This window comes from Carcharhinus amblyrhynchos, chromosome 29, assembly GCF_965287045.1.
Source record: "Carcharhinus amblyrhynchos chromosome 29, sCarAmb.v2.hapA, whole genome shotgun sequence".
Taxonomy (NCBI): Eukaryota; Metazoa; Chordata; class Chondrichthyes; order Carcharhiniformes; family Carcharhinidae; genus Carcharhinus; species Carcharhinus amblyrhynchos.
This window is the reverse complement of record NC_137352.1, coordinates 4331715-4355929: the sequence shown is the minus strand read 5'-3', so window position 1 is coordinate 4355929 and position 24215 is coordinate 4331715. Positions and strand designations below refer to the sequence as shown.

The 24215-nt window shown below is 40.3% G+C and overlaps 1 protein-coding gene across 2 annotated transcripts in view; it reads left to right on the top strand.

The window, feature by feature from the left end:
- sorl1 (sortilin-related receptor, L(DLR class) A repeats containing) overlaps nt 1-24215 on the top strand; it is a 193544-nt gene that overhangs the window by 128605 nt on the left and 40724 nt on the right. For both annotated transcript variants that reach the window (XM_080214840.1, XM_080214839.1), the window contains exons 22-33: nt 736-906; nt 3076-3189; nt 4945-5067; nt 6268-6387; nt 9409-9534; nt 12496-12606; nt 14246-14377; nt 16225-16356; nt 17542-17673; nt 21068-21226; nt 22443-22592; nt 23326-23454. In XM_080214840.1, coding sequence (XP_080070966.1) covers nt 736-906; nt 3076-3189; nt 4945-5067; nt 6268-6387; nt 9409-9534; nt 12496-12606; nt 14246-14377; nt 16225-16356; nt 17542-17673; nt 21068-21226; nt 22443-22592; nt 23326-23454 — 1599 coding nt within the window. The remainder of the gene's footprint in view (nt 1-735; nt 907-3075; nt 3190-4944; nt 5068-6267; nt 6388-9408; nt 9535-12495; nt 12607-14245; nt 14378-16224; nt 16357-17541; nt 17674-21067; nt 21227-22442; nt 22593-23325; nt 23455-24215) is intronic.

Below are 24215 nucleotides of genomic sequence, written 5' to 3'. Positions count from 1 at the left end.
AGTGACTCTACCTTCAGTAAAGTGTTTTCTCTGTTTCAAAGGCAAAATTTCTTTTGTAGGATGGACTGTTCCTATACATGTCTGGAAGTTGCATTGAAATCTTTGGATTTCTGTCCACCCATTTACGATCAACTCTGAAATATACCCAATTATTTGAAAGCAACTTGTACTTGTATTGCGTATTTAACATTAAAGCACCTTGGTGTCTTTCTCGGAAGCATTGTCAGACAAAAATTTGCACCAATGAAGCAAATGTTAGGAAGAATTACTTAAAAGCTTGGTTGAATGGGTTGGCTTTAAGGTGGGCGATGGAGGAGGAAAGAAATAAAAACCAGAGCCTCAGAGTTAGAGAGATTGCATGTTCTCCCTGTATAAGGGTGGGTTTCCTCCGGGTGCTCCAGTTTCCTCCCACAGTCCAAAGGGTTGCAGCTTAGGTGGATTGACCATGATGAAATTGCCCCTTAGTGTCCCAGAAAGTGTAGGTTAGATGGATTAGCCATGGTAAATGTTTGGGGTTAAGGGAATAGGGTGGGGGGAATGGGCCTCAGCAGGATACTCTGCCAGAGAGTTGGTGCAGACTCGATGGGTCGAATGGCCTCCTTCTGCACTTTAGGGATTGTGAAAGGTCCTTGCACATGTGAGAGGGAATTAGTGATGTCAAGTTGATGCCCTTCATTAATAGTTAAAAAAGCTGCAAAATAGCGATTTTGTTAATGACTTGCTTTTCTTTCAAAGGGACCAATGCTTGTCTGGAGAATGTCTGCACCATGCTTTGTCTTCCTAAATCTATTGGTAGGAAATGTGTGTGCCCTGAGGGAGTGAAGAGCACAATTTTGCCAACTGGAGATGTTCATTGTAACTGCCTGCAAGGCTACACGCTAAGGAATAATGTCTGTGTGAAAGAAGGTGAGTGGCTTTACAATTAGCATTGCTGAATATTGGGCCATGATACCTCTTTTTCAAAAAAAAAGCTAATGGTAATTTAGTGACAGTGTAGAAATCGGTGGTGTGATGTATGACTTTGTGAGTGTGTGTGTGCTGTGTCTTGCATCATGCTTCCGTATTCCAATAGTCTGCTCATTAATTGTGTAGGTCCATACTCCGAAAGGGTAATGGAAACCATAATAGCTGGCATAAACTTAAGCATGAGCACAAGTGGACCTTACAAAGATTGAACCTGTTCTGCTATTTATCAGCCTTCACATTCTCAAATCCCTTAATTCTCATGACAGGGAGTTAGAGGAGGGGTGGGATGTGGGGCAGGAGGAAATTTGAGGAGATGGAGTTCAGTTCTTTTCCTATTTGCCTTTTTGTCATAAAATTAGTTTCCAATCATTTGTTGTTTTTGAAGCATCATTAGGTGATAAAATACAGGAAATTCTGACAATTTGAAATAAAAATGGGAAATGCTAGAAGCAGTCAGCAGGTTAGGAGCGAGGAAGTTATGGTTCATGTTTTGGGTATAATCTGGTTCTGGTCAGGTAATCAGACCTGAAATGTTACCCCTACCTTCCAATTCTCTCGCATGTTCTCTGACCTTTGCTGGTGTTTCCAGCATTTATTGATCTTTATGGAGTCCCAGCTGTTGAATTGTGTCAATTATCAACCTACTCTTAAATGCTGAGCTGAAAATGTTGACAAAATGTAGGACTTGTTTGTTTTTTGAGCATAGTCTGTGTAATCATCACCAAATGATTGGATACCTTTATGCTAATTACTGATGGTATTAATTTGTGGCACGCTGGACCTTGCTAATACTGTTTAGCTACAAATTGCACTCAGTGGGGGTAGGTTTATGTTCCTTATGGATAAATTTTAACTTCACTCTGTCTAGTGTTCAGGAGGCTCATCAGAATGCTTGCATGCTTTCAAAACCTGAGTAGCTACAGCATTGGAGCTGGTCTTGAGTAGTCTCAAGACAAGCTGTTCTGAAGTGGCCTCACCAAGGGATCGATTTCTTTATCCTGTCAGTTTTGCCTTTGCCAATTGGAAATCTCTTAACAGCAATGCAGGTGTGATTATGTAAATGCAGCCTTGAGATATAAAATCTTTTTGTACTGTATGATTGGAATCAAATCATTTCTAGATTTTGGAATTTTCTAGGGACTGGAAAATCTACCCTTGTCACAGGTCGGCCAAACCAAGTAAGGATGACAGAGTTCCTTCCTTAAAAGATATTTGTATTGGGTTTTATGACAAATTGACAATAGTTTCCTGCCCATCATTAGACTTTTTATTTCAAGTATTACTGAATTCAAACTTTACCATCTGCTATTTTGGGTTTTGAACCTGGGTTCCCATATCATTACCTTGGGTCTCTCAATTGCTAGTCCAGTGACAATACCATTACACAGGCCACCACCTGCAGTGTATTAGCTCCACACTCCATTTTGGGATTAACTGGCTTCTGCAGTTGCTTTTACATCAATAACTGCAGTGTTTGGGATAAAATTGTCTGCCAGTACTACAGCTATACTGCAGACTAAAAGTAACGTCGCCATCATAGATAATCATAAGCTGTGACCGGTGATGATTTAACCTGAGGATCACCACACCTCCAGGCAGCAAGAGACAAGGTTAAGAAGGCGAGACCTTTATTAATAAGCTCAGCCAGTAAGGAAATTGAACCTGTACTGTTGGCATCACTCTGCAATCACGAACCAGCTGTCCGACCAGCTGAGCTAGTAATATGTCAAAGGAAGGATGGGCGTGGGGAAGAAGGAAAGTGTTTTTGTTTGCAGATTATCCATCAGTTCCTTAAATCTGCAAAGTGCTGCGACAAATTTATTTCTAAATGGAATGTATCAAACTGTTTTGTTCCCCTCTCTCCTAAATTTTGTCTTCCCTATTGTAACCCCTCCTCCATGCATACACAATAACAAGTACTTTTAACACTTTTTTTGAGTTTTGTAGCAAAGAATTGTTTTGTGTTCGATACTACCCCAAACTTTCCAGCTGTTTGAAATTACCTGATATCCATGTAGCTCTTTTCCCCCTTTTGAGGGAAATAGAATTTCTGCTTTGTCCTGGAAGTAATCACCTGTTCCTTTTTAAATGTGTTTTATTTTATTACAGAGCTTACTTGTTTGCCAAACCAGTACAGGTGCTCCAATGGCAAATGTATCAGCAGCATTTGGAAGTGTGACAATGATAATGACTGTGGCGATTACAGTGATGAAAGAAATTGCCGTAAGTATAGTTTGAATTTAGTAACTGTGCCAAGTAATAGTTATTATCACTGCAGGGTAAGTTTGAAATAAGACATTACACCCAAAACTTCACCTGGGATGTTTCTGTTGCATGTGAGATGTAGTGGAATACCTCCCCTGTTCTTCCTTTCATCTTTCCTATCTTGAACAGAAGACCATAAGATGTGGGAGCAGAATTAAGCCACTTGGCCCATCGAGTCTGCTCCACCATTCTGTCATTGCTGATATTTTTCTCATCCCCATTCTCCTACCTTTTCCCTATAACCCCTGATCTCCTTATTAATCAAGAACCTACCTGTCTCTGCCTTAAAGACATTCAATGACTTAGCCTCCACAGCCTTCTGGGGCAAGGAGTTGCACAGATTCACCACTCTCTGGCCGAAGAAATTCCTTATCTGTTTTAAAGGATCGTCTCTTAGCCTGAGATTGTGCCCTTTTGGTTCCAGTTTTTCCTACTAGTGGAAACATCCTCTCCACGTCCACTCTATCCAGGCCTTGCAGTATCCTGTAAGATCCACCCTCATCCTTCTAAACTCCGAGTACAGACCCAGAGTCCAGAACTGTTCCTCATACGACAAGCTCTTCATTCCAGGTATCATCCTTGTGAACCTCGTCTGGACCCTTTCCAAGGCCAGCACATCGTCCCTTAGATATGGGGTCCAAAACTGCTCACAGTATTCCAAATGGGGTCGGACCAGAGCCTTGTACAGTCTTAAAAGTACATCCCTGCTTTTGTATTCTAACTCACTCGACATGAATGCTAACATTGCATTTGCCTTCCTAACTGCCGACTGAACCTGCACATTAAACTTAAGAGAATCTTGAACAATGCCTCTCAGGTCCCTTTTGTTTTTCCGATTTCCTAAGCATTTTCTCCCTTTAGAAAGTAGTCAATGCCTCCATTCCTTCCAAAGTGCATAAACTCACTCTTTTCCACATTGTATTCCATCTGCCACTTCTTTGCCCACTCTCCTAACCTGTCCAAGTCCTTCTGCAGCCCCCCTTGCTTCATCAATACTATCTGTCCCTCTACATATCTTTGTGTTATCTGCAAACATAGCAACAGGTGTCTTCAGTTCCTTCTTCCAAATCATTAATGTATATTGTGAAATGTTGTGGTCCCAGCACCAAGCTCTGAGGCACACCACTAGTCACTGGCTGTCATCCTGAAAAAACCCCTTTTATCTTTGCTCTCTGCCTTCTGCCAGTCAGCCAATCCTCTATCCATGCCAGAGTTTTACTGTTAAAACCATGGGGTCTTATTTAACAGTCTTCTATGCAGCACCTTGTCAAAGGCCTTCTGGAAATCTAAATAAATCACATCCACTGGTTCTTCTTTATGTAACTTCTTTGTTACCTCCTCAAAGAACTTTCACAGATTTGTCAGATATGACCTCCCCTTGACCAAGCTGTGCTGACTCAATCCTATTTTATCATGTGCTTTCAAGTACTCTGCGCTCTCATCTTTAATAATGCCCTCTAAAATCTTGCTAATGACCGAAGTCATGCTAACTGGCCTATAATTTCCCATCTGCTGCCTCCTCCCTTCTTGAACAGTGATGTTACATTAGCTGCATGAAGCCTTGTTTGGCACCAGGAGTTTGTAATAATGAGATTTAGCTCCCTTGCTGTGTTTTATTCACTTACTAATGCAGGATGCAACATGAGGATGTGTTATTATAGTCTTATGACATTTAAGTTTAATAAGCATGAGTTTTTTTTCCCTTTTTCACAGCAACAACTGCTTGTGATCCTGCTTCTCAGTTCAAATGTCGGTCATCGGGGCTGTGTATTCCACTGTCGTACAGATGTGATCGTGAAGATGATTGTGGGGATGACAGTGATGAGGAACAGTGCTGTAAGTGACTTAAGGAGCCTTGGCCTACCTTTACTTAATCAGCTGTAGCAAACTAGGGTACTCCATCATGTCCTATATAAAGGTGAAGGTGCATTTTTGTTTCATTGTTTCCTTAAACCTGTTCAGGTGATTCTATTTTCTCCTGTAGAGTTTCCTTGCATTTTGAACCTTCTCCTGCAGAGGGCAGGCACAAACCTCTCTCTAACTAACTAGAAAACATTTTCAGTATCAATTTCCTTTTCACATGCATGCACCAACACAAGCAAATAAGAGCACACACATATATTAATGCCTGGTGAGGAAAATCGTGGGCAGGAGCCTAGCTGACAGATCATGTTGTAAATTCTAATTTTAATGTTGCATCTCAAACCCAAAAATCTACCCTATTTAGTTTAATCTGTGTATCTAACGATAGAAAAAAAATGTGCTGAAACACTTGGAGATATGCTGCTTTCATCCAAGTCAGTAGAATTTGGCTATCTGAGTGTAAAGCTTTATTGAAAAGTTAAGTGTTGCTTTCCTGATGCTAATGTTTGATCACTGAAAATTTTGAGATTGTTCTGCTTCTGGGTTCATACAAGTCAGAAAATTCTTGGCAAGGTAAAGTAGAAGGGCCTTTTTAGCCTATTGGATATTAAAACCACCCAATCTGTGAAAACCCCTTTTTATCAGAAACTCCTATTGGTCAATCTTTTGACAATGTTTTTCCACTACAGCCTCCTTACTTGATTTTTCAGGTTGAATACAAGTGGACCCTCCACCTTTTGCAAAGAATTTGTTGCTTCTCACAAAATTAATCCCTTGGAAGTCTTAGTAGTCATGTTTCCAAAGATCAATGTTGGTGTAGAAGTGCCACCACCGCGCGCCCCCCCCCCCCCCCCCCCCGCCCCAAGTCAGTTCATTATTGACGATCAATGTGCTGTCCTTGGATATTTTCTTTCCAGTGTGCCCATAAATTTACGACCAGCTAAATGTGCTAAGGAGTCGCACTTGATAAATTTCTCTTATCTATAGAAAATATTAGAATAAAGGACAAATCCTGTACGTAGCCACAGCACACACTATTCCTGTTCTAGTCCAGTTGTGACAAATCTGAAGTTTCTTTTAAAAGGTCACATAAGATTATGCGAGTATATTGCATAGATCCTTAGTGCAGAAATCTTATCAAAGTGTAATTCTTTTCCCTTGAAACCCCCACAGCATTGAGCAGCTGCAAGAGTGACGAATTTACCTGTGCCACTGGCATGTGCATTCGCTTGTCTTGGACGTGTGACGGGGACAATGACTGCCGAGATTGGTCAGATGAACTGAACTGCACTGGTAAGTAATGGTTCATTTTATTACTGAACTTCACTGGGATTTAACTTGTTCCTGGTATTACTTTTGGGTTTCTTTGGAAAGACGTAATGTAGTATTCCCTCAGCTCATTTCTGGTAAATGTTTAACTGGTTGTTTTTAAAATCCAGCACAATCCCAGAGTTCATTCCCAATGCATATGGTTAAATGGTCAGTCAATTTAAAATATTCGTAACCATTAGTATCCAGAATGGACCAGGAGATAGAGAGAGGGTCAGAGTCATAGAGGTTTACAGCATGGAAACAGGCCCTTTGACCCAACTTGTCCATGCTGCCCTTTTTTTAAAAAAAACCCTAAGCTAGTCCCAATTGCCCACATTTGGCCCACATACCTCTATAACTATCCTACCCATGTAACTACCTAAATGCTTTTTAAAAGACAAAATTATACCTGCCTCTACTGCTACCTCTGGCAGTTTATTCCAGATACTCACTACCCTCTCAGTGGATAAAATTGCCCCTCTGGACTCTTTGTATCTCTCCCCACTCACCTTAGACGTATGCTCCCTAGTTTTAGCCTGCCCTATCTTTGGGGAAAGATATTGACTACCTAGTTGATCTGTGCCCCTCATTATTTTATAGACCTCCCTTAGATCACCCCTCCAGAGAAAAAAGTCCCAGTCTATCCAGCCCCTCCTTATAATTCAAACCAGGTAACATCCTAGTAATTTTTTTCTGCATTCTTTCTAGTTTAATAATATCATTTCTATATTATAGGGTGACCAGAACTGCAAAGTATTTCAAGTGTGGCCTTGCCAGTGTCTTGTACAACTTCAAGACATCCCAACTCCTGTAGTCAATGTTCTGACCAATGAAGGCATGCTGAATGCCGCCTTAACCACTCTGTTCACCTGTGACTCCGCTTTCAAGGAGCTATGAACATGTACCCCTAGATTTCTTTATTCTATAACTCTCCCCAGTGCCCTACCATTAACTGAGTAAGTTCTGCCCTGGTTCAGTCTACCAAAATGCATCACTTCACATTTTAGCTAAATTAAACTCCATCTGCCATTACAAGATCCAATAGTAGGTTAGAATAAGGGCAGCACAATTGCAGGATGGTTGGTACTGCTGCCTTTCAGCACCAGGGACCCGTGTTCAATTCTGGAATTGGGGGGATAGGGTCTGGGTGGGATTGTTGTCAGTGCTGTTGCGGAAAGCGGAATGGCCTCCTATGATTCACTCTTTTGAAAGATGAATCTGCTAAAATTGATAGTTAAATTTAAGCAAGGAGTAACGTTTCGACTTGGTACAAGAAACTGTGCTATCCTCGTTCTGGCAGAAGAAGGAATGATCTAAATACAGGTTATGGATTAATTTTAATTGTTATATTAGAGTAAATGCCAGTGTGAAAACTAGGAATGGAAATGGGGAGAAAGCAGGATTAGACGATTGAGTTGGATGATCAGCAATGATCATAATGAATGGCGGGGAGCAGGCTCGAAGAACCAAGTGGCCTCCTCCTGCTCCTGTCTTTTATGTTACTATGAATGTATGTTTGGCCACTTGGCATTTGTTTTTAAGCGGTTTAGTCAATGGGGAGGTATTACAGGAATGAATATCATGACAGAAAATTAAATGAATTATGGGCTCAGAATTTCCATTCTGTGGGAGTTGTAACCTCAAATGATGTGCAGGGATGTCCCTATCCAGATGTCTCCACAAATGGACTGCTCGGGAAGTACGAAATTCAAAGTTCCAATGTGCTACACTGGAGACTATCTGATACGCTGTTTTAAATTGGAGGCTTAGAAGCAGATAAATTACTCAGGAAAAAGTAGTGACTTAAAACCACATTTAATTCCTGAGTAACTACACTACTGACAAATGGGATGCTGGCCTTCATAGCGAGGGGGATTGAATATAAAAGTAGGGAGGTCTTGCTGCAACTGTACAGGGCACTGGTGAGGCCGCTGCTGGAGTACTGTGTACGATTTTGGTCGGCGCACTTGCGCAAGGATATTTTGGCCTTGGAGGGAGTGCAGAGGAGGTTTACTAGGCTGATAGCGGAGTTGAGGGGGTTGAACTATGAGGAGAGGCTGAATAAATTAGGCTTGTACTCGTTAGAGTTTAGAAGAATGAGGGGAGATCTCATTGAGACATATAAGATGATGAATGGGATGGATAGAATAGAGGTGGAGAGGCTCTTCCCGCTCAAGAAGGACAGTAGGACTAGAGGGCACAGCCTCAAGATAAGAGGGGGTGCAGTTTAGAACAGAGTTGAGGAGGAACTTCTTCACTCAAAGGGTGGTGAATCTCTGGAATTCTCTGCCCGTTGAAGTGGTGGAGGCTGCCTCACTAAATATATTTAAGATGCGGGTAGATAGGTTTTTGATAGGCAAGGGGATTAAGGGTTATGGGGAGAAGGCGGGAATGTGGAACTGAGCCACGACAGACCAGCCATGATCTTATTGAATGGCGGGGCAGGCTCAAAGGGCTAGATGGCCTACTCCTGCTCCTATTTCTTATGTTCTTATGTTCTGACACTTCTGCCTCCATCCTATTAACTGACCATGTACATTTACCTTCCCTCTGACTTCTCATAGGGCATTTAAACAAATGCATCTTCTAATCTTACCTGGTTAATGACAGCTAGTGCTGTAAAAATGTGGTATGGTTTCACTTCCCCAGCACTTGCTGCCCTGCATTGGAAAGCCAGGGGAATCAGTTTCTACACATGCCCTGACCAGAAGACTAAGTAAGAAATGTGCTGCTCCTGACCAGTATAAGTAAGAAGGAGTGGAATGATTGCCACTCCAACAAATTTGATTTGTTTATGGATCACTCCTAAATTAAAAATCTGACCAGAGGAACAGATGGAATATGAAGCTAACTTCTGAAGAATGCTGTTTGATTAAAATGTTTTGGCTCGCAAATGGCACAGCAAAAATGCAATTAAGCTCTGGAAGTTGCTATAAATTGTATGTAAATACATTGCTGGTCTGTCACAAGAAGCATTGATGTTTCACCATTGTTGTTCTTCAGCAAATGCACGTACCTGTGACCCTAGCAACTTCTCATGTCGCAATGGACACTGTATCCCACTTAGATGGATTTGTGATGGGGATGATGATTGTCGTGATGGATCTGATGAAGACGCGGCTCACTGTAGTAAGAATTCTTTGGATACGCCTTGCTCATTCGTTGTATGATATTTTGTTTGGCTTAACAGTGACAATCAATTTCAGGTATAGATTCAGTTAATATAATTCAAGCATGTAAATCCAGGCTGAATGTGTCTCTGTCCTGATAGGCACCGTGTTGCAATCACTACGCCTGTATGCTCAGTCTAGTGTGTTTTGGAGGGCAAGGAAATAGAAGAAACATTAAATGTTGAGTAAAAAAAAGTCACAAACAGCAAGTCTCTACATCAAAAACAAATGAAGTATGCAATATTTCTTTATTAACAATTTATGCATGTTATTAAAGTGGTAAATAATAAACCAATAATACAACAATGCCACCAAGCTACAGAGAGATTGTCAGATGACCAAAAGTTAGGTGAAAGAGAGATTCTGATAAGTATCTTAAAGGAAGAAAGCAGAGTAGAAGGGTGTAGAGGGTACAGAAGGATTTCCTGAGTTTGCAGCTTAGGCAACTGAAGGCACAGCCACCAATGGTGGGGCAATTATAATTAAGAATGCACAACAAGCCAGAGTTCAAGGAGTGTGGATATCTTGGACGATTATGGAAAGGAATGGAAATGGGAGGGTGAGGCCATGGAGGAATTTGAAAGCAAGATTAGGAATTTTTAAGTCAAGTTGCTTATGCTGGCAAGCATAAGGATGATCAAGGAATGGGATTTGCTGCAAGTTTTAATAACACAGGCAGTAGAGTTTTGAATGATCTCAAGTTTGCATAGGGTGCAAGGGAGACCAATCAAGAGTACATTAAAATAATAGGGTCTAGACATAGCAAAGGCATGAATGGGAATTTCAGCAGCAGATGAGCTGAAGCAGGAGCAAAATTGAGAGATGTTAGAGGTAGAAACAGGCAGTATCAATGATAGCACAAATTAGAGTTCAGAAGTTTATCTCTGGATCAAGTATGCTGCCAAGATTGTGAACAGACTGGCATCATCTCAGATTGAGGAGAGGAGGGGTGGAGTCAATAGCTGGAGAACAAAGTTTTGAGTGGGGACTGAAAGCAGTTCAAATCTTTGCCAGTATTTCATTGAAGGGACTTCTCACCCAGTGCTAGATGTTGGATAAATAATTTGATAATTTAGCAACAGTAGAGGAGGAGTTGGGAAGAGGTGATGTTGAGGGTGAAGCTGGGCGTTGTCGGGATACATGTGAAAATTAACTCTAAATTAGGATACTATGTAAAGTTAAAGTACATGGAATTGTGGGTAATGTCTTGATGGATCGAAAGCAGTTTAGCAGACAGGAAGCAAAGAGTTTGCATAAATGGGCCCTTTTTTGATTGGCAGTCAGTGATTAGTGGGGTTCTGCAGGGATCTGTGCTAGGACCCCAGCTGTTCACATTGTACATTAATGATCTGGAAGAGAGAACTGAATGTATTATATCTTCAAATTTGCAGATGATATAAAGTTGGTTGGAGGGTGAGCTGTGAGGAGGATGCAGAGATGTTTCAGCATAATTTAGATAGGCTGAGTGTGTGGGCATATGCATGACAGATGCAGTATAGTGTGGATAAATGTGAAGTTATCCACTTTAGTACCAATAATAGGAAGGCAGGTTATTACTTGAATGGGTGTAAATTGAGAGCGGTGGATACTCAGTGAGACCTTGGTGTCCTCGTGCATCAGTCACTGTGAAAGTAAGTGCGCAGGTACAGCAGGCAGTAAAGAAGGCAAATGGTATGTTGGTCTTCATAGTAAGAGGATTTGAGTATAGGGATGTTGTAATTGTTTAGGGTATTGGTGAAGCCACACCTAGAGTACCGTGTGCAGTTTTAGTATCCTTTATCTGAGGAAGATGTTCTTGCTATAGAGGGAGTGCAGCAAAGGTTTATCAGGCTGATTCCTGGGATGGCAGGCCTGTCATATGAGAAGAGATTAAACTGGAGTTTAGAAGAGTGAGAGGGGATCTCATAGAAACATATGAAAATCTAACAGGGTAGATTCAGAAAGAGTGTTCCTGATGGTGGGGAAGTCCAGAACGAGTTTGAAAAGGGGTAAACTTTTAAGAACTGGGGTGAGGAGGGGCTGGTGAATGTGTAGAATTCATTACCACAAAGTCGTTGGGGCCAAAATGTTATCTGATTTTCAACAAGAAATTAGATATAACTCCTGGGGCCAAAAGGATCAAGGGATATGGGAGGCGGGATCAGGATATTGAATTCGATGATCAGTCATGGTCAAAATCGATGGTGAAGTAGGGCCGAATAGTTTACTCCTTCTAATTTCTATTCAGGGGTTTGGAACAATGATACAGTATTTTGCTTCCAATATTTAACTGTTATTTTGCAGTACAAATCTTAAATCCAATATTTGTAAACTTTGATTCCAAGTGCTGTTTGTGAAAAAGACAGGTTATTTCTATAGATGAAATTGAATTGTGTTATGTATGCCAATGATGCTTGGGCCCCAAACTGGTTTGTGCACAGTTCACTTGGCCAGGTACATCACAGTATTTTGCATTAGTAAATGTGTAGATACTGGAAATCTGAAATAAAAGCAGAAAATACTGGAAATGTTCAACAGGTCTGACAGCATCAGTGGAGAAAAGAACCAAGTTAATGTGTTAGGTGGTTGACATTTCATCAGAATTTTGATTTAAGAATAATAGGATGCTAACGTAATAGCTGGTGTAGAAATCTGCTGCAGTGGTGATACCAAATATGCAGGGGATAGACTTCTCCGATCTCCTGTGATGCCCTGCCAACACTGCCAGTGCTTTTTAGGCCTTGCTTTGTCTACATTTACTTTTTCCAATTAAACACAATTTGATTTGTACTCAAACTATTTGGGAAGCCAATTTTACAGTTATTTGTATTCTTGACTGCTATTCAATGTCTTAAGATGATGATGAGGCTGGATTGTGGTGTTATTTCCAAAGTGTCTCCATTATATTTACCTTTCCTCCCTTTGCTATCCTGCCACCCAGATAATGCCACATGTAATGGATTTCGCTGTGGCAATGGTAGCTGTATTGCAATGACCAGACGTTGCAATGGTGTACCGGACTGTTCTGACAGATCAGATGAGCAAAACTGCTGTGAGTATTTTTATACTCAGTTATAATTAAGTTTGCATAACTCAATTTGACAGCTCTTTATTGCAAGAGAGGTTGGAACAAAATCACTTAATGTCATAGTGCTCTTAACTCTAATGTAGCATTTATCTCGGGTGTGCACTAATGATTTGTTTGAGTCCAGTTGGTGCAAGAATATTCACGCATATTTTATCATGATTGGAAAAATTTGGAGATCTGCCCAAGACGATTGAGTGATGTCTTCCCTGTTAGTATCGTTAATAACTAATTAACAGGTAATTTTGTTCCAACTTCTACAAAGTTAAATTACTGCATAATTTGCTGCACAATATTGAGTAGGAACCTTGTTTCTTTATTCTTGACACCCAAAAGCTATGGTTATTTTTGCTTCCTCTGGATTGAACCATTCCTTAAAATAAATTGAGTCACCAATTTCAAACTTGCAGTGACTTGGGTGAATATATGGTATCTAAATTTCTTTGCAACGAAGATGGTAAATTAGTTATAGACACCCTACCCCTCCTCAATAAAGGGACATAGGTTAAATGATTGGGCAAAAATTTGGCAAATGGGCGTATAATGTGGGTAAATGTGGACTTGCCCACTTTGGCAGGGAGAATAGAAAAGCAGTAAATTATTTAAACGGAGAGAGATTTCCGAACTCGGTAGTATAGAAGCACTTGGATGTTCTGGTACACAAATCACAAAAAATTAACATGGAGGTACAGCAAATGATTAGGTGCGTTGGCCATGCTAAATTCTCCCTCAATATCCAAACAGATGCCGGAGTGTGGTGACCAAGGAATTTTCACAGTAATTTCATTAGTGTTAATGTAAACCTACTCGTGACTAATAAATTTTAACTTTGATTAGAAAGATAAATGGAATGTTGGTGTTTATTGCAAAGGGAATGGAATATTAATGTAGTGAAGCTGCACAGGGTCACACTGAAGCTCTATCTAGAGTACTGTATGCAGTTACTGTCTCCTTATTTGAAAAAAATAATTGCTTTAGAAGCAGTTCAGAGAAGGTTCGTTCCACTCGTTTCTGGGATAAAGGGGTTATATGAAGAAAGGTTGGACCTGTACCCGTTAGAGGTTTTAGGAAAATGAGAGCTGATCCTGAGTGAATTTGACAGGTTGGATGCTGAAAGGGTATCTCTCCTTGTGGAATGGACTAGACCTAAAGGGCACTTTTTTAAAAAAGAGAGGGTTTCAAATTTGATTGAGATGAAGGGAATTCCTCTCTGTAGGAAATTTATGAAATTTTATTCCCCAGGATACAGTGTAGCCTGGGCCATTGAATTTATTCAAGGCTAAGTTAGGTTTTTGATGATGATAAAGTTATGGGAAGACAGACAGAAATGTGGAATTGAGACCACAGCCACATGAGCCATGATCTTATTGAATGTAAGAGCAGGTTTAAAGGATCAAATGACTACCTAGGCCCTATGTTGTTCCAGAACTGAAAGGGAATTTAAGTATTTGAATGAAATTGCAGTGCTTTCTAATGAACATTATTTTTAATGTAAAGTACATTGAGCTATCTCTCTGCATGAGTGCTATGGGAAGAAAGTTACTGCTATTATTTAAAGGTTAGACCTGGAAGTCTACCATGTTCTTTTCTGTCATCTGCTTTTCAGATCCGTTGTGCTCTCAGTATATGGATTTTGTCTGCAAGGACAAGCGACGGTGTCTGCACAGCATCATGGTGTGTGATGGAACCCCACAATGCGAAGATGGTTCAGATGAAGATCCAAATTATGCATTTTGTTGTATGTTTCTGATTAGTAATACTGTACCATATACAGTCAAAAACCTGCTGAGGGTGACTTGCTATAAGGATTTCTGTTATGCTGTCATTTAGTCAAATTGGGTCATTTGATCTTGTGGATTGTGGGGGGGGGGTGGGGAGGAGAAAGGTGTACTTTGTTACCTTGTCTACATGACCAAACTAGGGCCTGAATTCTCTGCTCATTCGTGCTGGCAAGATTCTCTTGTCCCATCAGCAGTGTGTCTCCCTGCTGTGGGTTTCCTGGCGGCACAGGGTGGCTTCAGTGGGAATTCCCATTAACAGCAGTGGGACCAAAAGACTGAGGGGAGGCTAGAGAATCTCGCCCTTAATGTATGAGCTTGGTCACTTGATTGGTGACTGGCTTATTCAGTCATGGATGGTATCACAGCTGAGTGATCTTCAGCTCACCTTACGTGCACATACCTGTTCTTCCAAGAGAGGCAGGTAAATAATGAGCAGGAGCAAGTATGTTGGTTGAATGTCTTTACCCATACCTTTCTGCTCACATCTACCCAGGGAATGAGGGGCTGCTATAGTGCCCCAAATGCTAACCTGACTGAGATCAGCAAACTCAACACAACAGGAATCAACTGCAGGACTCCCTAGTCTGATCTAGTACTATACCGGTTTTCTGTGTTTTTGCCCAACAAAAAAAATGTAAGCTTGACCATAAAAGCCTATTTCATCCCAAGTACTTCAGTTCAAGGCAGCATCCATTGTGCAGTAACGAAAGGAGAATAATTGTCAATCTGTCATACAAGATATATCTGTGCAAATTGGATATGTAACAAATATCTTTCAAGATTGTTTTCACAACTGACAATAATCTACAACTATGTTGATTGTACATATGAAAAACATTAAACTCAAGCCAAGCACATCCCAGAATAACAAAGGTAATTGGTAAAATACTGACTGGGTGGTTGGAATTTGAAAAATGCATTGAAAATCTCAGATTACAAAAATGTAGGTTCATTAACCTATTCCAACTTTTCTCAGGAAAAATAATTTGAATCGCCAGTTGAATCCCAAATGTGATGGAAGGTTTCCCAGCAGGAATTATAACCACAGAAGCAACAACTTGTTCTTGACTGGAAGTTGGATAGCAATGTAGTGTTACCTAAAAAGACTAATTTTGTTTTAGAGAAATTATAAATCCAAAATAGGGGGTGGAAGAAAAAAATGCTGGAACTAAGTTTGTTATTTCCATCAGCCAGGTATCTGCCCAGCATGGAAATCCATTACCAAACTTAATCATCCAGCCAAGCTTCTGAAAAATTCCACAGGCTTATCCAATATAGAGCTTGATTACACTTCCCATTGGAGCAATGCTCCAAGGCAGGAGTGCTCAGGCCAGCAATACCCAAAGCTTGGAGATCCTCTTTGCATGCAGAAAGATTGCAGGTGGTCACGGAGGCAAAAGAGTGCAATTTACTATCTGAAGAAATTGCAAAGCTTATTCGTCTAACCACAACTTGGGGAGTTGCAGGGGAGAAAAGGAGAAACTTGTGGGATGTTTCAGAATTGGAGTCTCTCTCCCCACCCCTGAAACATTGACATGTATGTTTAGGTTGAGCATTTTTTTTCTGTTATCAAATTAATAGCCCTGCAAATCTGAAGGTTCTTCTAGTTGAATAGCTACAGGAGTGCTCCAAAGCTTGAACTGATAGCCAGTGTCTGCCAGCACAAAGTTAGGATTGAGGCCTGTAACTTGTCAATGTAATTTTCTTTTGGTCCATGCTTCAGTTATTAGGCTTGTTTGTAATTAGTAGGTTTATAGTTAATAAATGGTGGTATTAACACTGCTCTTGATGCTTATGTTTATAGCAAACACAGATGAGTTCAGTCGAACTTGTGGACCATCCAGTTTTAGATGCTCTAACGGGATGTGCATTAGCATGGAATGGAAGTGTGATAGCGTAGATGATTGTGGCGACTACTCTGATGAAGCAAATTGCAGTTAAGTGGAAAAAATACTTGACATACGTAAATCAGAAACTGTCACACAAAATACATCTAGCTTACTGGTGGACACTTTTACTGAGGTTGAGCTAGGTTTCATTATTTTTGACCATCTAAATGGGATAAATTGTTCAATCCAAAATTTTAACTCTGACACAATATTTGCCCAATATTGATTGCACACTTCGTCCCAAGAGGGAAGCATGCGCACTTCAATACAGTGTCATGGCTTGCAGACTCCTGAGTAAAAGTTTATTTTTTAAAGTTTATTTATTAGTCACAAGTAAGGCTTACATTAACATTGCAATGAAGTTATTGTGAAGTTCTCAGTCCAGCACCTGTTTGGGTCAGTGCACCTAACCAGCATGTCTTTCAGAATGTGGGAGGAAACTGGAGCAGCCAGAGGAAACCAACGCAGACACAGGGAGAATGTGCAAACTCCACACAGACAGTGACCCCAAGCTGGGAATTGAACCTGTGTCCCTTGCGCTGTGGAGCAGCAGTGCTAACCACTGGGCTACCGTGCTGCCCCAATATGCATATTGGGATTAACAAGCTCGGCATATGTGCAGTGTATCAAATGAGGTTTCTGCTGCTTATCTGTGCCACTTTTATAAGGCTCGATTTGCACAGCTGTCCAGAATCAAGTGAAAAGAATTACAATCCCTTTAATTGGTCTCCCTTTCCAGCTGCCATTAGTGAACCAGATTTTTGGCTGATAATTCTGTTTCTATGGTTTTTGAAGCTGACTGGTTCAAGTATTGGCTCACCAAGACTCCAACACTTGAGTGTCAAAGTTCACTGTGGTGCTAAGCAGCTCAGTATTTTAGAGCTCAACTTTCATGTTTAATATTTTCCTTAAGGTGCGGCATAGATATTTTCTGTATATACTTTATAGATACATTTGTAATGCAGTGCTAAGGAAAATACTATTTTAAGAGTAATTGTTTGTCATCCTCAGGCCAGCTATCAATAAGATGAAATATTGTGATTTTGGAATAGGTAGTTCACCAGTTAATTGGAAGATAATTACTTACTAAATTTTCTAACCATGGATTTCATTGTTAGCAGATTATTAAGTTTGTTATTCGACTCTGGAATGCAGTATAAACCATTTTCTTTGTTTCTTGCTAATTATGTTAAAAAAATCTTTTATTTATTTTTGTCTTTGACTCTTTGCAGGAAATCCTACTCAAGAACCTTGTTTGACATATTTTCAGTTCAGCTGTCGAAATGGAAATTGTGTTCCAAATTGGTGGAAGTGTGATCAAGAAAATGACTGTGGAGACTGGTCTGATGAAGATATTTGTCCTGGTATTAAAATTTGTATCCAATTAATGTGATTATGAATATGGTGTGGGTGGGATGTAGGGCACCAGACTGAATCATAGAATCCCTACAGTGCAGTAGGAGGCCATTTGGTCCATTGAGTCTTCACTGACCACAATCTCACCCAGACCCTATTCCCATAATATTTACCCTCCTTGTCCCCCTAACACTAAGGCGCAATTTAGCATGGCCAGTCCACCTAACCTGCACATCTTTGGACTGTGGAAGGAAACAAGTGCCCAGAGGAAACAGTTGCAGACATGGGAAGAATGTGCAAACATCACACAGACAGTGACCCAAGTTGGGAATTGAACCTGCGTCCCTGGCGCTGTGAGGCAGCAGTACTAATCACTGTGCCGCCCTCAGTGGTACGAGGTGACTGACTTAAAGTATTGCAGATCGTAAACTGTTTTAAATGTACCTCCGCATTCTGTGAATTATCACAAAAAAGTGCTTACTTGTGTGCATCCATCTTATTTTAAGAGCAAGATATAACTGACTTACAGTTGAATAATAGAATTCTGTATTGTGGTGAGTGGTCAGTTTCACTTCCAATTCTTATGTTATTGTTCTACCTCAAAAAAATTGTAACCAAGATTAGACCAAATGGCCTATCAAGCTCTGCCGTTCAATATGATCATGGCTGATCTTGGGTTTCAATTCCATTTTCCTGCCTGCACCCCATATCTCTTAATTCCCTGAAGCCAAACTCCTGAGAGCAATGTATTTTGTGATGGAGCAACCACTATCCTCTGGGCTAGAGAATTGCAAAGATTCACGCCCCGTTTCGGTGAAGTAATTCCTCATCCTCATCCTCATCCTCATCCCCCTGCCGCCCCCCCCGCCCCCTTAATGATCAGCGTCTTTTGTACTAAGATTTATGTTCCCCGACCTATTGAACAATTTCTCAGTGTCTACCCTATCAAGCCCCCTCAGAATTTCTGTACATCTCAATGAGACTGCCTTCCTCTAAACTAGAGGACAGAGAATGGAATAAAATTTAAAAAGCTAAGTAAGTATGTGTGTAATATAGCTGAGGAAGCTTTCTGCTAATATCCTTGCTTCATATCCTTAGCAGATAGATTACTTCTAAAGTTTAGTCATTTACATGCATAAATGTGACTGTAAGGATTTATTTTTAGCTAACATTTTGTTGGAGATGGTTAATGGCTGAATAATGGATGGGATTCTGGGAGATCTCCCTGCTGTTTTTCAGACATAGGGATAGGATGTTTTGCTGCAATTGTATAGTGATGATGAGGTCACACTTGGAGTATTGTGTTCAGTTTTGTATCCTTATCTGAGAAAGGATGCTCTTGTTCTCGAGGGAATGCAGCAAAGGTTTACCAGGCTGATTCCTGGGATGGCAGGTCTGTCATTTGAGGAGAGATTAAGTTGGTTAGGATTATATTAACTGGAGTTTAGAGGAGATCTCATAGAAACTGTTAAAATTATAACAGACAGGATCAATTCAGAAAGAATGTTCCCAATGGGGGATGGGGAAGAAGAGCCCAGAACTAGGGGTCATAGTTTGAGGATAACCTGTAAACCTTTTAGAACAGACGTGAGGAGAAATTTTTTCGCCCAGAGAGTGATGAATTTGTGGAATTCACTGTCACAGAAAGTAGTTGAAGCCAAAATGTGTGATTTCAAGGAGAAATCAGATATAGCTCGAGGCTAAAGGGATGATATGGAACGAAGGCAGGGGATCAGGACATTTGAATTTGATGATCAACCATAATCAAGATGAATGGTGGAGCAGGCTTGAAGAGTAAAATGGCCTTCTCCTGCTTCTAGTTTCTGTGACAACACAATGAGGTCCCTTGAGTTCACTTGAGCTGTTAAACATGGCCTTGGTTTAGCATGATCTTTGACAATGCAGCATTTTCATTACTGGCCTGATGCTTCTGTTAACTTTATATACTAAAGCCATTAGGGCATTATCTCATGTCCTTATTCCATGAAAGTGAGTTCTACAGAATCAGGCTGTAATTTTGGATGGTAACAAGAAACAATTGGACATGGAGGATAAGTGAAAAGTGATGAATGATTGATTGTGAAGGAGGCTCGATGTGATTTTTAATGTCATGCGCGTTGCTGCATTTATTTAGTTGGTCCAGTTATGGATTTGATCCAGTTAAAGAGCTTGTTTGTTGGTGGTTACTAACTTGGAGTTGGTGACTAATGTTTGTGTGTAGAGAGCACTGGGATCAAGCCCTTGCGAGTGTAACTTCTTCATATCTATTCTGTGTAATCATATGTGGATTTGGTTTTGCAACTGACAGTGGAAACTATTGTGAAACATGGTCATTTATTTTCATTTATCTCAGCACTTTTATGGTAGTTTATTGCTCAAAGAATCTCTCTCACTGCACAAAATTGTATCTCCATGCAAATGTGTGGTCACAGTAGCTCCTTGAGTCGAGGGTTTTTTCCCACTGCGATTAAAAAACCCTAAAAAGGTGGTGAAATGTAAATAAATTCTTACTATTGTTTATAAATAAACACTATCCAAAGGAGTGCTTTGAGAGGAAGCCAAGAGAAAAGAAAGCTGTATAGAATCCCTACAATGCACGTCGCCATTTGGCACATTGAGTCAGCACTGATTTTCCAAAAGAGTATCTTGTCCAATCCCCCTCAGCCACCTTATCCCTGTAACCCTCCACATTTAGCATGGTTATTCCATGGAAATTTTTCTCCCTCTTTGGCGCACCTCACCACAGGAAACCCCATTGACAGCAGCAAGACCATAAAATTCTGCCGACGTGAACAGCTGCAAGATTTTGGCAACTGTGACAGAGTGGTTAGCACTATGCCTCACAGCATCAGGGACCCAGGCTCAATTCTGGCCTCGATCACTGCGTGGAGTTTGCACATTCTCACTATGTCTGTGTGTGTTTCCTCAGGATGCTCTGGTTTCCTCCCACAGTCCAGCGATGTGCGGGTTAGGCTGATTGGCCATGTTAAATTGACCCTAGTGTCGGGGGGGGTTATAGGAATGGCGCCTGGGTGGAATTGTGATCGGTACTGTCTTGATGGACCGAATGGCCTCCTTCTGTAGTGTAAGGATTCTATAACTTTTTTGCTTCTCTAACAAGGAATGGCCGCTTTTCTTTATGCTGTCTTCTGTACTTTCAATAAAGAATGGAATGTTATGGATTGCTTAGTTCCTGCTTCCTTTTCCTTGCCTCAAATGGTGCTCTCTCGAACGTTGCTCAGGAATGAATTAATAACTTGGTGTAAAATTAGCAGTAAACAGAAGGGTTAATTTTAGATACTGAAGTGCAGTTTGCAGTTGCTAATTTATTTCAGACCCTGGAAGCTTTTTCTTAATCAAAGGCCCAAAAACTTGATGTTATTCTATTTTCAATTGTTTTAGATTGGGTTCCTGCTCAACGTACTACTGTGCCTCCATTGACTTGTGGTCCCAACCATTTCCGATGTAATTCTGGAGGGTGTATCATAAACCGTTGGGTGTGTGATAACTATAAAGACTGCCCAGATGGTTCTGATGAGGAAGGTTGCCCCACCTTTTCAGGTAAATGTAAATAGAGATGGGCAGCTTATCCTTACTGTGCTGTACTTGAAGCTTTGGCTTCTTGGAACATTTTGTTGTTGGTTATTGAGGGGTTTTTGAAGCTGTCATATCTGAGCTGTCACTATAGAAAGTGCAAACCAGCAATAGATTTCTTTCCCTGATATTGCTCTGCTAGTTTTTGATTGAGGAAAATTTTAAATCTGCCACAGTCAAGGCTCATTCTTTTTGAGATATTGTAGCTAGTATTCCTAATACATAATCACTACTATATGTTGAGTTGGTCAAAGATAAAAATGGTTGTCAAAATTGCTAATGAGATGTTGAAAATTATAACTTATTGAACCTCTAAACCATTCACTTTGGCTTTTCAGTTATGAAGCTTTCAAACAAAGGCTGCTTATGAATAAAGTGTTATCTCCAGTCAAACCATCCTTGGGAGACTTAAATCATTTTAACACAAGGAAAGAAAATCGTCGTGACTTGAAAACAGTTCCCTCCATTGGCCTATCACTTCTTAGTGACCATATCTTGCAATGATGGGCTGTCGAGTCTTTCAAAGTTGGCCCTAACGGCAATTGCTTCAAATGAACTTCTGTATGATCAGAATAATAGTAACTCAAATTTGAGGAACTGGATTGTATACTGAGATAGTACCTTTTGTACTTTTTTATATCTGGGGGTATGGCTTGGAACCTGCACACATGATAGAATAGAAGTCTCCCCTCTTTGCTGATTGTTTAGAAGTTTTAAACCCATTTCCAAGGGATGTGGAATTGTAGAATTGCTAAGTCAACATTAAACTGGCAACCTCTGTAGCTATAAGAATGGTTACTATAGAGAAATTAACTTGCTGCTGTGAAAAATAATGTTTTGCTCTTCAACAGTTTGAACAGAGTTGAAAGATTTCAGAAACACCGTCCATGCTCTACCTGACCCAACAATTTTGGACAGCCTGACACGTTCCCAGAAATGGAAACAGTTTTGTTATTATGGATAATTTCAAGCATATACCAAATCAAACATTAAAAAATTATCTTGAATGAGAAAGTTCCTTTTTCTGTAAACCAATTTTATGTTGCAATCTAAGTTGCTCAATAAGAGCCTCCTTTATCCACTGCATACAGAATAAATCTCTGTCTGGTATTTAAAAGATAATTATGTGGTCATATTAAAAGCAGTGGGCTGTTGTATTAAGATGCTGTGTTTTTATTGGTAGTAAACACAACTACATCAACCACTGCAAAACCTGCCGGCAGGTGTAGCTTCTCGGAGTTCCGTTGTGTTCGAGGTCATAACTGTATCCCCAACTGGAAGCGGTGCGACCGTCACAGAGATTGCCGTGACGGGTCAGATGAAATGAACTGTCGTGAGTACTTCTCTTTAAAACAAACCTTCTACATCAGAGGTTGGTTACAGGATTGTAAATTAACAGAATGAAAGGATGCTTAAAAGGTTTAATTTCAGAAGCAGGAAGCAGTTTAAATTCAAGCTGGGTTCAAAGGCAGTCTAATTTCTATCACTATTTCGTGTCCCTTCTCGACCTGCAATTGTTTCAAATTATTCCTTGCTACTTCTGTTTATATGCGCCATGCCACTGACTGGTAGCACTGAAATTGTCCCTTTGTTTTCATGTAATCAGTAAGCTGAGTAAGTGATTTGAGTTCAACTATTTTATACCATGGAAGGAAATGGAAAAATTTGGTACCACCTCACTACTGTGCAACAATCTCAAGATTTCCATTGTGGGAATAGATTGTCTGTATGCTCTCTGTTGAGAAACCATCTATAGTATTTGAAGAAACGGGGTGAACGACTCTACAAATGTATTGTGACATTTTCTTTTTAAAGCAGCGTTGCTCTCAATACGAATGAGTACAAAGTTGCAAAATTTAAATTTCAGAAACTGGAAATGTACCAATTGCTAGTGACTGAAAGAGAAGGGGAGGGATAATGTTATTAATCTAACTCTTATCAGCATGATGAATGTTGGCCTTTAACTTTCAAATGGATATTGATCTGCATAGTGTTTCGTGTTTTATTTTCATTGAGATTTCTCAAGCTTTCGTTTTTCTGTTCTAATGGAGCAAATTAATTTTCAGCTACCCATATTCCATTATTTTGTTTGAACGGAACTGTTTGTGAGGATGGGGAGACCTGCATAAGCCAAAAGGAACGCTGTGATGGATTTCTGGACTGTTCCGATAACAGTGATGAGAAGAACTGCTCTGGTAAGTCACAAATAGGAGGAGGTAAGAGGCTATGAATCAAACTGACTGACCTTTTAAGGGGAAGAAGAACTATTACTTCTGCAGTGTTCAGTTATTAAAAGAAGGTCCTAAAATTTGAATCTTGTTGGTGATAGTTTGACCTCAATAACCTTTCACAGTAGTGAAATATTAGTTAGGATTGCTCCATAAATTCTCATTGGAAAGTACATGGGGGAGGGGAAAGATGTTGGATGCAGACAGGTTAGCTTTGATATCCTGAATGATTGACTAGTTGACCATGAGGTACCAAAGAAAGCCACATGGAATGAGCAATATTGAGCAGCAGTAGAATTGAGGAAAGGAAAAATATTTTGGTAGTAGAAATTAAATCTATTCGATGTATTTTTTTTCTTAAGAATTAATTCTGGTGAAGATATTTAAGTAGTCATAAAAATCTGAGATTGGAAATATCTACATAGGTGGGCCATTCAGCCCCTCGAGCCTGCTCTGCCATTCAATAAGATCATGGCCTAACTCCATGTACCAATAAGGAGATATTATCTATTCCCTTCATGGTATGTTTCTATAAGATAGAAGCAGGGAAGTTGTTTTCACTGGTGAGTGAAACTAGAACTAGGACGCATGGCCTCAAAATAAAGGGGGACAGATTTAGGACTGAGTTGAGAAGGAATTTCTTCACACAAAGGATTGTGAATTTGTGGAATTCCCTGCCCTGTGAGACAATTGAGGCTACTGTATTAACTGTTTTTAAGGCAGGATAA